Source organism: Malania oleifera, chromosome 10 (assembly GCF_029873635.1).
Source record: "Malania oleifera isolate guangnan ecotype guangnan chromosome 10, ASM2987363v1, whole genome shotgun sequence".
NCBI lineage: Eukaryota > Viridiplantae > Streptophyta > Magnoliopsida > Santalales > Ximeniaceae > Malania > Malania oleifera.
Genome location: NC_080426.1, coordinates 86071494 through 86090148, shown reverse-complemented (window position 1 = coordinate 86090148; position 18655 = coordinate 86071494). Strand labels below are relative to the sequence as shown.

The following is an 18655-nucleotide window of genomic DNA, read 5'->3' as shown; positions in this document are numbered from 1 at the left end:
TAACGCTTTTGAAAACTCATTTTGATGTTCTATACTAGATTGAACTAATATGCATATGTATTTGCTCAAACTCTTGCTAGTTATTCTTACTAACATCATAAACACAAGAGTTACAAGAAATCCTACCTCACACTCAACCCATTGCATATGTAAGACTTTATAAGGCTTCATTTGGTTGTGCATGGGTATTCCTTGTGTAAGCTTTGACCATTGCTTCATTAAAATTCACCTTATCCTTGTGCTTGTTCGAGTATTGACTTGTTGTCCTGTACTAAACTAGAGTGCACATATTAGTTAACCTGAGGGTCGAGAATGGGTTGTTATCATCAAAACCTACTAGATTAGGATACTTTTGCCACTAAGGGTAACACAGTCAATTAGTCTTAGTAAGCAATTGACTAGCTTGACTAGAAAACTTTCATAATGAGCTAAAAATGGCTAGTTTTTCTCTAAACTCCATATATATATATATATTCTAAAGCTTAAGTGCCTAAACTCTTTATTGAATTTCCAAGTGCCCAAACTCTTTATTCTCTCTTAATCTCTCTTGTACCTTATATTACTCACTTTGGAGAGAAATATCAAAACTCTTGTGCCATCTTTTGCATCTTCATTGAGAGTTAGTTTTGAACTTCAACTTTCAAATCATTTCTTATGAGGAAATTTGTTTTCTATCTTTTTCTTGTATTTGGTTTCCTTGCCTCCATTAAGCAAGGGATGTAATTTGTTGCCTTGTCTCTTTAGAAAACAAGGGATTGTAATTGGTTTCCTTGGTCTTTAAAAAACGAGGATAATAGTGAAAGCTCAAGGTAGTTTGCCTTAAGAGAATGGACATAGGCTGGTTATCGAATCACTATAAAAAGAATTTGCATTTCTCTATCCCTACTCTCCCATACTCTAATTGCTTCAATATTTGTTTAATTACTTGTTTTGTTTAATTTTCTTTAAATTTTGTATTAAAATCTTTAATTTTTATTAAACCTAATTCACTCCCCTCTTGGGTTGCCACTTAGGCCAACCGATATAAGTTTATGTCATGCTTTGAATCCATGTTTCACGACATGTTAGGATGGCCTCATTAGCCTACATTCTCAGTATTAAAGAAAGAAGAATTTTTGGGTATTCTCCATCTCATCCAATCCACAATTTTTTGCAAAAAAGAGCCATAGAATCAAACCCTAAATCATTCACATATGGACAAATACACACACACACACACACACAGAGATATATATATATATATGCAAAACCTACAAATTCATCGGTTACCTAACAATGATCAAGCATTTATTGAACATCCTAAATTCAAATTAAAAATTAAATTATATATATATGCAAAACCAACAAATCCATGAGTTACCTAACAATGATCAAGTATATATCGAACATCCCAAATTCAAAATAAAAAAACAATTAAACATCAATCATAGTTGAAGAAGAAGAGCAACCAAGAGAGAAAGAGAGAGAGAGAGTACGTGAAGAGAAAAATCTTGAAAACATAGCATAAGGTCGACTAATGCTTTTGTTAATACATTTGAATTTATCAATAGAATTATAGAAGAAGAAAAATTAGTCAATCAAACTTTAATCATATCATTAAAATTTATAAAATATAAACAATTTAGAATTAGGTTTGGAGGATTATGAGGGGTAGGGCAGCGTGTAAATTAGTATAAATGAACATTTATATTGTTGACTCTACGAGTCCAATCCTGTTTTGATAATGACAAATCACTTGGTATTTGATCCGTGCATTGAGATTGTGAATAGGAATAATATATAGAATGCACGGAAGGATAACAAGTCATGGAAGCCATGAATAATGAAGCATACACAACTTGGCACAATCCATGGAACGAAAAGAGTAGAAGAATGAAGATGCAAGCGGCAAGTTCAAGAACGTCATGGGTATTTAGAACTAAATGTATTTACATATTTCATATGATTTAATTTGAGGCTCAACATATACCCTAGAATGACCTTAGGACTCACGCATCTCATGAACATTATTAGAGGATATCTATGGACTTAGATATATTTTCAAAACCCTGAAAAATATTTTTATAAAAGGGCAAAGAAAGAAAGTAAAACAGATTTTTGAAATTAAAAAGAAAAATTCAGGAAAGGTTCAGTTCAGAAGACCAAACTTCAAGTTCAGTCATCTGAAGATTGAACTTCAGAAAACCGAAGTTAAGCTTAGTCGTCTGAAGAATTTTTTCAGAAGATCGAAGATTAAGTTTAGTCGTCTGAAGAATTAATGGTGAAACATAAAACCTAGCAGTAGCACATCAGAAGACTGAACTCAGACTTCAGTCGTCTGAACCCGACACTTTAGAAGACTGAATCCCAACTTTAGTCGTCTGACCTTATGTCCAAGTTAATTTTTCGAAACTCTAAGGAACTTCAGTCATCTGAGCCTTAACCCTCAATCGTCTGAACCTGCGGGAAAGTTTAAAATTTTAATTTTTAATGAGAGAACTCACGAATTATTTTTTGATCCAACGATTGAGATTTATTCTAAGGGCAAAATACCTATATATTGAACATCTAAACCTTAGTGTTGGAAGATCAATGAGAAGAGAAGAGAACATCCTTTTGAAATAAAATTGAGAGACTTGAACATATTGCTATACGATTGCCTACACTCCAACTTATACTCATCAAGCTTGGGCAAATCAACTCAGAAAAACAAAGGGATTTCATATACACATCTTGATTTCTATTTGGTATTAAGGTTTGGTAAATCCATTTGTTATTTTCAAGAGTTTCTTATCTCGTCATTTATTATTGAATATTATTAGAGAGATTGATCTTTAGTGTTCATATATATAGAAAGATTGTTTTGACAAGATCATTACTTGAGAAAAGTTTTTCCATTGGTTAAATAGTTATGATTCAAGTGTGTATTTAGTTAAAGACTTGATATTTTTTATACTTCAAAACGATTTGATTAAATATCCTTAGAAGTTCATAACTATATATATTATTGAGTGATATTTTCTGAAAAATCTTATATTAGGCTTTGGTCTTTGGTAATCATATCATATATATATTAATTTGTATATTACAAAGATCATATTGTGGTTGAAAATTTGGGAGAAAGCTTATTGATTTAGATCTTTATAATATTCAAGACAAACTTTTTAACAAGATCATATTTGATATTTGTGCATCTTGTCTTCAAAGCTATTACTCATACAAATATTTTGAGAGATTTGATAAAAAAGAAATTTGGTGAAGCATATTCATTCATTAACAATTGTATCGTTACATACATATTGAGTTTCAAGTTTTACCATATGGATATGTGTTAGGAATTTCGATTGTACTCACTAGTTTTGTTATAAGTGAATCTTGAGTTGTTTTGCAGATTTGAAATGGTAATTGTAATCACGGTTTAGATTGTGAACTGGGTGAGGAGGAAGTTGTGCTTTTTGTAAGCAGCGGATGTAAAGGAAGCTCCATCCCAATTTAAGGAGTAGGGATTTTAGTGGAATCTTTGAATGAGTTGCTCAAGGTGAGGACGTAGGCCGAGTTGGCTGAACCTCATAAAAACTGTGTTTGTCTTCTCTCTTCCTTTACTCCTTTTAATTTCCACAACACATTTCACTACTTACATTGCATGAGTGTTTGTTAAATAACCTCACATGACCTTGATAAGTAATTTGTTAAATATAAAAATAGGGACTAAGTGGTAAATAAGTTTTAAAAAATTTTAAAATACCCAATTCACCCCCCTCTTGAGATTACACCTAAATCATCATATATATTTGAATATTTTTATAATTTAACACTTTAAATTATATAAAAATAGACAAGCTTTGACAAAGCATATTATACCCTATCCATAATACCATCTAATCGTAACTGAATCCATCTTGGTCTACCTAATATGCAAGTCTACAAGTATTTGTATTCGCTTGAACCAACATGCAAATTCTGTTTTGCTTTTCATTACAAGAAACTATTACAAAAATTTTTTACAATTGATGTAGTCTCATGATTTATTGAAATTAATAGGGTGTTAAAAAGTCAATTAGCTCTAACAAATTATGAGAATTCATGTTACTTGTGAAATTTCTTGTGATCATTTTCTTGTAATGAAAAAAATTATTTAGACACTTTATGTGCTCATAAACAAAATAAATTACAAAATATAATATTTCAAATGAATGTTATGCATTTATTATCAAATGTAAATAAAGGGTGAAAAGGTATTTTAATAAAAATTTCATAAATTTAACAATTAAAAAATAATATGGAGTTTCTATCCTTAGCATTATAAAATAGGGGGTCTCTAATTATTTTTACAAACATAAGAAGTGCTTCTTCCAAATAAGGCTTACAAAAAATGTTAGTAGGAGTGATTTCCACACTTTCTAGTGCATGTTATAGTTTTTAAAAAAATTTCTCTAATTTTCTACTTTTAATAATAATAATTTTTTTTTTGTTTCGATAAAGAAGAAAATTTATTTCACAAAGCATTAGGGTTTTGGGGTAAAAATATTATAAATATTTAAATTTTTTTTTTTTTACATTATATATAGATTTTGTTAAGAAAATGCTTATTTCATGTTTGAAAAGATCTTGAATTTGGGTATATATTATATTTCGATGAAATTAATAAAAAATTATTGAAATTTATTCAAATCTAAAAAAATCTAAATTTAAAATTTAAAATCTATATTCCCAAACAGATTGTTAGAATTTATTAAGAAAAATAATTTTTGTATTTTTATTTTTATTTTTAAAAATTATAAAATAACTTTTAGTTTTTAGTAGTCAATACAAAAGTTGTTTTTGAGTTTTTTTTTTTTATAAAATGCTGAAAAGTTTAAAAATAATGTGATATTATTGTAATTGTTTCTACAATAAAACCGTTATTTTTCACAAATTGAATTTCCATTTTTTAGGAATATATAGTTTAGGTTAAAGGAGCTACAGAGTGCAAACTCCAAAGTCAGAACTTTTTTTTTTTTTTTTTTTCTTTTCTTTTCTTCTCGTGTGCGAATACGAAGTTAGAACTGGGTCAACATATCGTCATAATAACTCACTTTCAGGTCGTCGCACACTTTCCCCTCCAATCATCGTCACCATCTCTCTCTCTCTCTCTCTCTCTCTTAAATCGATCATTCCTTATGGGTTATTTTGGAGTTGAAGAGCTGCACGGCATAGGTAATACTTCGGAAAAATCCCATCTGTTGTGTTGCTTTACTTTGATTTGATTTTATTTTATTTTTAATTTTAGATTAGGATCTTTGGAGATCTCGACTTCGATTTTAGTTTTCGGATGAGGTTTTTTTGTTTGTGCGAAATTTTTAGATGATATTCTTTTCTTCGTAATTATATGAAGTTTTATAGCAGATCTCAAATTTGTTGCAGATAGCATACCTTGGCGTTGTTGGACTTGAAAAACCCTAGTTAGGTCTTTTGATGTGTGGGAAAACACTAGACAGGGATGATGGACTTTTTTCTTGACTTCGAATTCGTAGTTGCAGAATTCGGTTGGTATTTCTTTGAAGCTTTCAACTTTGTCGCTGAAGAATTTGTCGCACTCTGTCTGCTCATCGCCTATATAGTTGAAGAGTTCATTGGGTCCTTTTACCAATTTTTGATCGCTTAGGTTCCTTGGAACTCAAAAAAATTTATTTAGCTCGCGTATCTATATTATTTCGCTTCTGCATTTGTGACGATGGCAAAACATGGCGTTTAGCGAACTCGGTTGGGGGTTAGCTATCTGAGAATTCTGGCGATTAGAAGGAAGATTGGGAGTGCCGGTGGTGGTTCTAAGACATGGGTATTTGTTAGGATTAGTTGCAGAATATAATAGAAACTTTATTATTATTTTATAAATTTGTCTAAATCTCCATGGGTTCAATTCAAAACATGGTACATTACTGCTCTGTATCGAAGGGAAATAGGATTTTGTATTCATATAGTGGAGGAGACCATGAAATTGAGAATTTGGCTGCCTCGTGCTTGGACAGGACTCCTCCATTCCACAAATGGTATTTTCAGACAATGGGTAAGAAGACTTTTGGGTTTTTGATAGAAGAAGATGGGTATGTTTATTTCTCAATTGTGGACGAGGGTTTTGGGAACAGGGGAGTTCTTAAGTTTCTGGAACATGTGAGAGACGAATTCAAGAAGCTAGCTAAGAAGGGTCCAAATCGGAGTTTGTCGGGTCTGAACTCAATCTGCATACAAGAACAGTTGGTGCCTGTAATTCGCCACTTGATTACCTCATTGGAGCATGTCTCCCAAGCAGGTGGCAGTTGGATGGCTGAAACTCCACCTTCACAGGATGCTGACCATTCTCCTTCACCAGGTAATCATACAAATGGGCAAATTGAAGTGGCAATTTCTACCAAAGCCCCTTTGTTGGGAAAGTCTAGCAAGCAAGAGAAGAGGAAGATGAAGGATCACGTTATTTTAGATGTTGAGTTGGAGGAGCACCGAAGGTCTACTGATAGGGGTGTTAGAGTTGATTCGGGAACTCTGGATTCTGCTAACCAGAGTGGGGTGCTTTCCTCAGTTTCATTACAGAAGGATTTGGGTTCAATGAGGATTAGGTCAGGTCCTCAAGGCATTCGGAAGAAATGGTGCCGCCTTGTACGGATTGTTCTTGCCATTGATGCAGCTATATGCTTGATACTGTTTGTGATTTGGTTGGCAATTTGTTACAGTATTGGTTGCATCCGGTGAAAAGCTTCTCCTGTGCTTGATTCTGAGCTTGATGATTGAATCCAAATTGGAGCCAGAAAATTCAAATCATTATTTTTTTTTTGGGAGGGGCAACTCTTTGCAGAGAGATGAATGAATTAGAATAATGCATCAATGCTCTCAATCTTAAACATAAATTCCAAGGTATGTGCTTCAAAAGAAGTCCATGGCATTATATGTAAGAAGTTCTCTGTACAGTTTTTATAGCTTTCCTTTAAATGCACATGAACAGCTGAGTTCCTAGAAATATGAAGTCTTTTGGTGGTTGTGTTACTGTGCCAATTCCTGCAGTTACAGTATGTGTAATTTCTTGTTGCAATTCAAATTTGAAATTTGACTTTGGTTATGCATTCCCTGTTACCCTTATGTACCTGTGCATTAATTCACCTACCCATATGGATGTTTTTCTCTGTTTCAATCATGGGTCTTGTGATCTTAGGTGATCTCAGAATATATACAGGGATAGAATGAAATAGGTTAAAAATGTAATGTAAAAGGTATGGAGATTAATATGTGTGTTTGGGCGAAACATGGCGTTTAATCTAATGTGTTTGCAATTATCAATTTATGTTCTCTAAAAGATTAAAAGAATATCATATAATAGTTAAAAGTATATGAGTGATGCTATCATAGAAAGTAATTGATGTTAAAAAATGCATGCACTAAACATTGTAGTGGGAATAGATGGTGTGCTTCCTTGATTTTTAAGTAATTCTTAATTAATACATGTCATTATTTTTCTATTAAATTATTTTGAATAAATTAAATTCTTCATGTAATAATTTTTTAATTACAAAAGATTGTGTTTATTATGTTCTTTTTCAATATTTAAGTTGTTAGGGAAACTAAAGCAAATATTCCTGACTCAAATAATTATTTCTTTCCATTTGATTTCTCAAAATTAAAGAACAAAAATATTTTCTTAATTTTGCATGATCATTTAATCAAAATGTTTCTTGATTTTATATTGAAGTAATTATGGTATTTAAAATTGTTTGATGCTTTCTTAATATATTTCAAAGTTTATACGTTTTCTTAACTAGTAAAGTTGATATAAAAAATAAAAAAATAACAAGGAAGATGTTATTGGCATTTTTAAAAATATTAATAACACTTCATTTTTATTTTTTTAATATATTGAATGACAACTTTATGTTTTAATTTTTACTTTACAAATGAAAAGAGAAAAAAAAAAAAAGGAATGCAGATAAATTTGTCATTTCATTGGGTGAGAAAAAATAATAGAAAGTTAATTGGCGACTTCTGCTTAAAATAATGTAAAAATTATTAATTGACATAATAATCAATGATCTAGTACTGAAAATATAAATTGAACTAATAATTATGTGTGTATGCACTTGCATACTTTCATGCTTCTGCTCCAAAATCAGTATATATATATATATATATATATATATGTATTTTGCATGAAATAATTTAATCATCTTTGTATGTGTGAAATCCTAGTATTAGCACTAAATTATTTTTGTATGTGCCCCTCTCTTAGCTTCGTGCCATTTGGAGGCATTTTCTTCTTCATTTTTTTTTGTTTATCATTTTAATAGCTTCAAGTTATCCAAAAAACTCGAAATGATTTTAAAATGGTCTAGAAAGGTTCTATACTTTTTTAAATGAAAATTGAGATACCCACTTTTTTTTAAGTGTTTTTTTTTTTTTTTTACTATTTTTAATATCTTTGAACTTTCTATGATTTTGGGTATTTTTCTTGGGCCTTATTTATGCTTTTTCTTTATTTTAAGGAATTTAAAAAAAAATTAAAGAGTAACAATAAATAAATAAATATATATATATATATATATATAGGCATGTGGTTGCACGGCTGCCTTCAAAAAGGCCCCATTTAAGATAAATATATTTTTTATTTTTTTAAATCAAGCATATGCTAGCATGCGCTTGTGTGGCCCATTGTAGGTCCGTATGTGTATGACCTACATCATTTTAACAATGGTTTTAAAAATACAACAACAAATAACAAATAAAATCTTAGGTCCCACCAGGTGGGATCAGATATATAAATCATTTTTCGTCAATTTATTAGATCATGGACAATTTTTTTTTTTTTTTTGACAAATTCAGGTCCATTAAATCCTTACTGTCTCATTTCAAGTTATTTCTATCTCTACCCATTCTACTGCCTTCACAATAACTAACTCACTCTTCCTCACTAGCATACTACGTGGCTTCCGTTGCAAGTGCCCAAACAATTTAAGTCGTTCCTCCCTTATCTTATGTTTTACAAGAATTACACCTAACTTGCCACAAATATACTTATTTTTTAATTTATTTTTTAACATTACACCACTCATCCATCTAAACATTCTCATATCAACAACTTTTACTTTTTGGATATATTTTTTAGTTGCTCAACATTTTGATCCACATGATATAGTTGGTTTTATAATCGTCCTATAAATTTTTTTTTTAATGTTAAGGGTATTTTATGATCACAAAGCATACTTGAAGCATTTATCTATTTTATCAAACATGTATTAACTCTATGTACTACATCCTCTTTAATTTCTCCTTCATTTTACATAATAGATCTCAGGTATCAAAATCTACTTATAGTATTAATTTTTTTATCATCAAGTTTAATTTTATTTGTTGTGTAAAACCCAAAATTTGCACAACGGAATATATATTTGTTTGTAAAGAATCAAACACACAATGTAGCACTTTAATGGTGAATACAAAACAATCACAACCACAACAAGTAAATGAAAGCAATAACAATAACAATGACACCAGGAATTATGTGATTCAGCAATATCTACATCCACAGGAGCAAACAAAAAGGATTCACTATCTTCTTGTGTAAATTACAAAAGTAATACAAGAACCCTCTTAATTCTCACAATTTACATCAACCAACACTCTAAATATATCAGATATGACATATATATATATATATATATATATATATAGAGAGAGAGAGAGAGAGAGAGAGAGAGTTTCTGGAGGCTTTCCCTCCAAAATACCATATTAACGTTCCCCATTCAAACTTCAAAATTTGTGCTAGGTGTCCCGAGTCAAACCGTCGACGGTTTCAGATAGAATGCATTTTTTCTAAAATCCTACTCCAAACAGTTGATGGTTAGAGCCAATCCGTTAACGGTTTCTCTACTGCTACTTGATTCCCTTCATGCTTTCCCTTTGTGTATGCTATCTACTCAGTAGGTGAGTTACAATTCACAACAATCTCCACCTTGGCGAACATACACCCCTTAGGAGAAACTGAAAACATGAACCTGCTGATTTACCTTGAGCTTGGGACGTTAGGTTGGAATCATCTTCCTTCTAACAATTAGAGGCAAACACCAAGTCAAAGCAACACTGCTTGAACTTGCTGATGGCAGCTTCGGCTTCTACCATCAACCCCGATTCAGTTGTAGATGTTACAACCGAAGACTTCATCCTGGGCTTCCAAAAAGGCCTTCCCACAATAGTAAACACAAAAGTTGTTGCAAGCCTTCTATTACCAAAGCCCTTTGCATAATCTTCAACAAATCTCACAACTGATGATCCACTTTGTTGCCTACCAAAACACTCCATTACACCATCATGGGGGACCTTTGACATATCCCAGACATCACAGTCCGTTCTTGGGTACCGAATGGTAGACATTTCATATCGATTCTCCACAGAACCCCCTTGAGACGGCAAACAAAGTCTTCCTACGGTTCCATCCACAAAGTCACCCTGAGATAACACCAATCTCCCTACAGCCCTATCCACAAAGCCACCCTAAGATAACACTAATCTTCTTGCAGCTTTGTCCATGCGAATCTTCAAACCAAGACCCTTCTTGACCGTATCCAACACATTTATTTCAAAACCTTTTAACAGAGTTTCCAACTAATTAGCCTCAGTCAAAGCTTTCCCAGCTAATAACATGTCATTCACACACAACAGATACATCACCCCGCTGCATCCTATCACACTCTTCCTCATACGAAGCCTCACCAACTCTCATGCCTAGTACATATACAATGACTTCATCTCCTCTACCATAGCATTTACCCATCTATTTTTCCCTTTGTCGTGCACTGCAACTTGAAAAATAGTAGGCTGCTAGTAGTAATGAATGCATAAAACTTCAGAATGCCAAAGTTAATAACTGAGTGGTGGTTTGATAGTGCACATGGGCCCATCGTAATTTTGCTGGTCTCCTAAGCTGAAACTCCCTACAATATGAACAATGTCATCTCTGCCCTGAGTTTGTTGCTCCACCTGCATCAGATGCCCATTTATACTATGATACTATTGACCCAAAATAGAACTCCCCATATTTTTGCCTTGAGTATCTAACTCCACCTAAATTACATGATTGTTGCTGCCGCAGTTTTCTAGCATTTGTTTCTTTTCCTTTACCTGAATACACTACCCCATGAATTTCTCACCAAAATTCATGTACTTGATCACCCCTTTGTTTGCCACAGGATCACCCAGTTTGCATCCACCTTTCTTATACCCTAGAAAGATATACTGTCCGGACATAACACCAAGTCTAGATATCCCATCACTAAATTAGTGCACCAGTGGACATCTACTCACACCTGAATAGTCTACTACAAAACTTACCCACAATTCACCTGCAACCCTCCCATCTAGCGATACCTTTGGCAATCAGTCACACAAGAAACGCATCATACTCATTGACTTCACCCAAGAAGTACCCTGCAAGCCCTGCATAAAACCTGCCTTACTCGCAAAACTCCTTGAACGAAACTAGCGTACTCAGTCCCAATGTCACCTGAGGATCTCTCTCTTGGTCTAGTTCTCCACCTCGACCACAAGTTAAACTTGGGAAACACATTAGGCTTGTGCCACATGAGATAAACCAAGACCTTTTATGGTACACCCACAAAAAAACATATGTTTGCCCGTGATGCTATCTTCATTGATCCCCAAACACCAAAATACATGTAGTCACCCATATGCCTTATGTAAAGACCTGAATAAAATGGTAGTTAAAGAATAATAAAGAGAGGGAAATGGACACCGGAAACAGAAGGAAGCCGTTGACTTCGTCGACGACATTGAATTCTGGACGGGCTAAAAGAAAAGAAGAAAGGGGGAGTTCAGATGGATTTCATCGACGAATACAGGGGATTCGTCGACGAAGGCTTCAAAGATTTCCTCGATGAACACAGGGCTTCGTCGACAAGAAAATGCCGAGAGGGGTTTTTGAGCCGACTTAATTTCGTCGACGAAGGGTGGATTTCATCGACGAAATTTGTGAAGAACTCGTCGACGAAGGCCGGACTCGTTGACGAATTCAGCTATCCTATAAGTATGAAAAATCCGGATAATTTGGCTTCTTAAAGAAGCCAACGCTTTCTCTCTCTCTCTCCCCTTCGACTCACTCTCTCTCTCTCTCTCTCTCTCTCTCTCTCTCTCTCTCTCTTCATTTTTGGGCTATTTTTACGCCGGATCAACGATCCAAAGTCACCACGACGCTCCTGACAGAGTTCTCTCCAAATCTACTAGAGCGGATCGTGGGAGAAAGTTAGTTGGAAATCATCCCAAAGTCGAGGTAAGGCTTTTTAAGCCATATTTGGCCTTGCGCTAGTTGTGCGCATGAAAATACTGAAGTTTAATACTAGAGGTTTTCAGTTTCAGAGTATTGGTCAGAGATCCCCTCAGGTGTTAAACTTGAATGCTTTTGGGTGAAAACTTTCGACCCAATATTTGGGTTTTTGGCAGTTGAGGAAAATATTGTATGCTTCGAAATACTGAACTTTAATTCTGGAATTTTTCATTTTCAGGGTGTTGAGTTAGGAACCCTACGGGTACGGGGCACTTTTATAAGGGGCTTTCCAGGAATCAGGTAAGGGGATAAACTAAGCTAGTATTGTTTTGGAAAATGTTTATATATATACATAGTGATCATTTGATTTATGAAAAATGTATATGATTATATATATATATATATATGTCTTATATTTTTTCAAAATATTGTGAAAATGATCGTATGTTGAATATGTGGAAAATCTACTGTGTGGCTTGAGTAAATATGTTGTGAAATGCTGTTTTCTGGAAATGTGGATGATATGGATTTTTATGATGGAAAATCGGCGTACGGGCCGAGATGTTTTGATATATATATATATATATATATATATATGGATGTGATTTGCCGGCGTATGGGTCGTGCTATGTGATTTGCCGACGTACGGGTCGTGCTATGTGACTGTGATTGCCGGGGTACGGGCTGTGCTATGAGATGTGATTTTTCGGCGTACGGGCCGTGCTATGTGATTAATGTTTGCTAGCGTATGGGCTGTGCTATGTGTAGCTAGCGTATGGGTCGAGTTATGATAAAATGTGTAATATCGGCATACGAGCCGATGGTTTTCATGATACATGTATATATGTGAAATGATATGATTGATGTGAAAATAAATGATATGAGATATTTATGTATCACGGTTTCAGTATATGTATATGATATCAGAACCTAGTTGGCTTGGTTTAGACTAGCACTTGCACGGTACCATTGCTATGTGTCTATGGTCTTCGTGATCATGATATCTGTGTTAACGCCGCTATACAGAGTGGTGTGAGATTGGATGGTCGATGTGGTTATTTTAAGAAGTGTGCTGTTATCGCCCCTGGTGTACAAACCAGTTTGGGTAGACCCATCGGACATACAAACTAGACTATTGACTTGACAGTGGTCGGCCAACCATTGTCAGGCCCCGCCTTCGGGCCACACAACCCAGTCATGTGGGGGTAATACATGACAACAGTCAGCTAACCTACGAGGATTGTTTTATGATATTATTATTGTGATATGAGATGAGATATGTTATGAAATGCAGTATGTTCTGCTATATTGATTTATATATATGTTTTCCCAAATTTGATGAAACGGTACTAAATGTGTTATATATGATATATGTTGAACACGAATTACTCATGTTGCCACACACTAGTATTAGTTTATTTCCCTCACTAAGATGTGTCTCACCCCTAAATCTTATACATTTTTCAGGAGCCCCTGATAGGAGAGCGGGAAAAGCCCCGCTGATCTAGAGCAGTGTTTGCCCTCTTTGGAAGGGTAAGTTTTTGGTAGGGACAGTTAGGATTTTTGTGGGAATTGGCTCTAGATTTATTTTTGGGATGTATATATACTGAGAGATAGTGTTTGTAGTACTCTGGTATGATGTATTGCACCTTATGACGAGATGTATATGATTTTATACTTTCTACTGCGTAGGCTTCTGCTGTATGTTCTAATGTATCCCTGGTACCCCAGGGGTCCAGGTGGATTGTGACCTGCTGGGTTGTGATGTTTGATGTTGATATTATAAATATATATGAAAAATGAGCAGGTCGTGACAGCTTGGTATCAGAGCCTAGGTTGTTAGGTTCTGCAGACTTTAGAGTGCGGCAGAAACAATACTAGAGTTTAGGAAAGGATTTGAGGTTTTGTTCTACAATCTGGAAGCAGGACTTCCGTGGTAGTTACTGTGCTTTTCCTAGGGTGACGGTTTCAAGAAAACCATAATAAGCTATTGTCAGGTTGTGTTCCTAGAATGTAGGACTGAGGATTTGAAATGAGTTAGGAATGTTAAGATAAGTGATGAGGATAGGTGGGTAGATTATAAGGATAGAATTTCTAAGTCATGTTTGTTGTTTCAGGATGGATCCAGAAGGAGGGAATAGTGCCCATACGAGTGGCAGTGATGGTGCAGGACCATCAGGTGCAGCTGGGACCAACTCTGATGCGGTATTACGTAGCGTGGCTCAGCAAGTTATGGCTGAGATCGCTAGGAGTTCAAGGGAGCAGAGTGGTCCATCTGCAGGTCATGGGTGCACCATAGAGAAGTTCACAAAGATGAATCCTCCAGCGTTCTCAGGCGGAGTTGATCCTATAGCCGCTGAGAACTGGATGCAGGAGATTGAGAAGATCTTGGCTGTACTATAGTGTACTGAGGAACAAAGGGTCCTATTTGCCACCTATAGACTGATAGGAGAGGCCGAGAGGTGGTGGACTGCGGTGAGACTATTGGAGCAGCAGAGGGTGACTCCGATAGCTATGACATGGGACCGGTTTAAAGATCTATTCTTTGATAGATATTTTCCAGCTATGGTCAAGGAGGCTAAGGTAGAGGAGTTCCTGAATCTAAAGTAGGGACAGTTATCCGTCCAGCAGTATGTAGCACGTTTTATCGAGCTCTCTCGTTTCGCCTCGTATATTGTTCCTGATGAGGTAAGGAAGGCGAGACAGTTTGAGAGAGGTTTGAGGCGCAGTATATTCAAGCAGGTTGTGGTGCTGCGGATCTAGGACTTTGCTGAGTTAGTCGATAGGGCGGCTTTGGCAGAGATTGGGGAGCGTCTTGATGCAGAGGAGCAGAGACAGAAGAAGAGATCTGCATCTACCAGCTACCAACTACCAGCAGGGTCATAGACCGGGCCAGTGGAGGAGAGGTAATCATGGTAGAGGACGGAGACAGGAGACAGGAGGACGTGAGGTGCAGACAGGGCAGGGTCCTCCAGTCTGTCAGACTTGTGGTAGGAGGCACTAGGGGGAATGTCGAGCTGGTGGTATAGTGTGCTACCGCTGTGGTAGATCGGGGCACATGGTGCGAAACTGTCCTACCCCATCAGATGCAGTTCCAGTGTGTTATCGCTGTGGTAAACCGGGGCATATGGTACAAGACTGCCTTACACCACCAAATGCAGTTCCAGCTCCTAGACCATACCAGGGAGGTTATCAGGCACCACGTGGGGGCCAACAGAGGAATACAGCTCCAGCCAGGGTGTTCACTTTGACGTCAGGTGAGGCTGAGATGACAGGTGACGTGGTGACAGGTATGGTGATTATGCTTTCTTTTAAAGTTATTGCATTATTTGATTTAGGAGCTACACACTCGTTTGTGTCTTCAGGGTGTGTTAAACTATGTGGGGCTGAAACACAATCATTAGATGTTTCATTGTTAGTATCTAAGCCGATTGGATCAGTAGTGAGGTGTAGTAAGGTACTCTGCGACTGCCCAGTAGAGATTCAGGAGAAAATATTGTCTGCTGATTTGATAGTGTTAGACATGCACGGGTTTGACGTTATATTTGGCATGGATTGGCTAGTAGCTAATTTTGCCGGCATAGATTATCGTGCACGAGAAGTGATATTCAAATCTTTAGGGGAAGCAGAATTCAAGTTCGTAGGGTCACGAGTGCAATCCCCGCCTCAGCTAGTTTCAGCTATTCAGGCCAAGAGACTACCACTGAGTGGGTGTCAGGGGTTTGTGGCTGTTGTGAAAGAGATGTCAGAAAATGGGTCGAAACTTGATAGCACGCCTGTAGTAAGGGAGTTTACAGATGTTTTTCCTGATGAGTTACCAGGCTTGCCACCCAACCGTAAGGTAGATTTCTCTATTGATCTACCTTCCGGTACGACGCCGATTTCTAAAGTACCGTACCGAATGGCACCAGTGGAGTTAGCAGAGTTGAAGAATCAGTTGCAAGATCTGCTTGATAAGGGCTTCATACGACCTAGTGTATCTCCTTGGGGAGCTCCTATTCTATTTGTGAAGAAGAAGGACGGGATTATGAGGATGTGTATAGATTACAGGGAGATTAATAAAGTGACCATCAAGAACAAATATCCTCTACCCCGTATTGATGATTTGTTTGACCAGCTCCAGGGTACACTGGTGTATTCGAAGATAGACCTCAGATCCGGCTACCATCAAGTGAAGATGAAAGCATAAGACATCTCGAAGACGACCTTCAGGATCAGGTATAGGCATTACGAGTTTCTTGTTATGCCATTTGGTTTGACGAATGCCCCTGCGGTATTTATGGACTTAAGGAACAGAGTCTTCCACCGATAGCTAGACCAGTTTGTTGTTGTGTTTATTGATGATGTACTAGTCTATTCGAGAAGTTATGAGGAGCATGAGATGCACCTGAAGTAGGTTTTGCAGACACTTCGGGAGAAGAAGTTGTACGCCAAATTCAGTAAATGTGAATTTTGGCTTGAGAAGGTCGTGTTCTTAGGGCATGTTATTTCTGTAGATCCCAGTAAGATTGAAGCGGTGGTGAACTGGGCTAGACCGAGGAATGTCCAAGAGATCCAGAGTTTCTTGGGGCTAGCGGGATATTACCGTCGTTTTGTTGAGGGGTGGACCTTTGACACGACTGACGAGGAAGAATGTCAGATTTGAGTGGGATGACAGCTGTGAGCGGAGTTTTCAGGAGCTGAAGTAGAGGTTAGTCACAGCGCCAGTGTTGGTTATCCCATCTGGGGGTGAAGGGTATGTCATTTACAGTGATGCGTCCTTGAAGGGACTTGGTTGTGTATTGATGCAGCATGGCAGGGTAGTGGCATATACATCCCGACAATTGAAGGAATATGAGAAGAACTACCCTATCGATGATCTTGAGTTGGCTGCAGTAGTACACGCATTGAAAATCTGGAAGCATTACCTGTACGGCGAGCAGTGTGAGATCTTCTCCGACTACAAGAGCTTAAAGTATTTCTTCACGCAAAAGGAACTGAATATGAGGCAGAGAAGGTGGTTGGAGCTTATAAAGGATTTTGATTGTACCATCAGTTATCACCCAGGGAAAGCAAACGTGGTAGCTGATGTGTTGAGCAGGAAATTCAGGGAACCGGTGTTAGCAGCTATGGAGATCCAGCATCCGATTATGATGGATCTGGAGAGACTCAGCATAGAATTGGTGGAGAGTGATCTCCCAGTGTGTATTGCCAGCCTTGTGGTATAGCTTACTCTACAGGAAAGAATTAAAGTCGCTCAGAAGGAGGATCCAGAATTAGCAGAGGTGATAGACAGAGTATAGAGTGGGCAGGGGGAGGAGTTCAGTATTGCAGATGATGGAGCTTTGCGGTTCCATTCCAGATTATGTGTTCCTGCCGATACTGAGATCAGGAAGACCATTCTAGAGGAAGCTCACAGATCTTTGTATACAGTTCATCTCGGTAGTACGAAGATGTATAGAGATCTACGAGAGTCGTACTGGTGGAGTGGTATGAAGAGGGAGATTGCCAAGTATATAGCACAGTGTTTGACGTGCCAGCAGGTGAAAGTTGAGCACCAGAGGCTAGCAGGGCAGTTGCAGCCGTTATTTATCCTGGAGTGGAAGTGGGATCACATATCGATGGACTTTGTGTCAGGACTGCCGACGGCGTTATATGGCCAGAATGTCATCTGGGTGATTGTTGATTGATTGACGAAGACCGCCCACTTTATTCCTATCAAAATCAGCTACTCCCTCAGCCGTTTAGCGGAGATCTACATTCAGGAGATAGTTCGTTTTCATGGAGTGCCAGTATCTATTGTGTCAGATCGAGACCCACGATTTACGTCACGATTTTGGAGGAGCTTGCAGGAGGCTTTGGGGTCTCAGTTATCATTTAGCACGGCATTCCATCCGCAGTCAGATGGGCAGAATGAGAGGACGATACAGATACTTGAGGACATGCTCCGTGCGTGTGTATTGGACTTTGGAGGTAGCTGGACTCAGTTTATGCCACTGGTAGAGTTTGCGTATAATAACAATTATAAGTCTAGAATTGGCATGACACCATTTAAGGTTCTATATGGTAAGAGATGTCAATCTCCTTTGTTTTGGGATGAAGTGGGTGAGCGGTGAGTTATGGGGCCAGAGCTTGTGCAGCAGGCGTGTGATAAGGTCCGGCTTATCAGGGATAGGATCAGTGCAGCTCAGAGCCAACAGAAGAGTTATGCCGACCATCGCCCCAGGAATTTAGAGTTTGATGTGGGCAATCATGTGTTTTTTAAGATAGCTCCGATGAAAGGGGTTATGTGATTTGGGAAGAAGGGTAAGCTTAGTCCTAAGTTTATCGGTCCATTTGAGATTCTAGATAAAGTGGGACCGGTAGCCTACAGACTAGCTTTGCCACCTGTGTTGTCCAGGA

The 18655-nt window shown here is 37.0% G+C and overlaps 1 protein-coding gene across 1 annotated transcript; it reads left to right on the top strand.

Moving 5' to 3' along the window:
• Positions 1–4943: 4943 nt before the first annotated feature.
• LOC131165753 (phytolongin Phyl1.1-like) lies at positions 4944–7069 on the top strand. Its single transcript, XM_058123792.1, has 2 exons — positions 4944–5175; positions 5383–7069. The coding sequence occupies exon 2, from the start codon at positions 5869–5871 to the stop codon at positions 6703–6705; it is 837 nt and encodes a 278-aa protein (XP_057979775.1). The 5' UTR covers positions 4944–5175; positions 5383–5868; the 3' UTR covers positions 6706–7069.
• The last annotated feature ends 11586 nt before the right edge of the window (positions 7070–18655 follow it).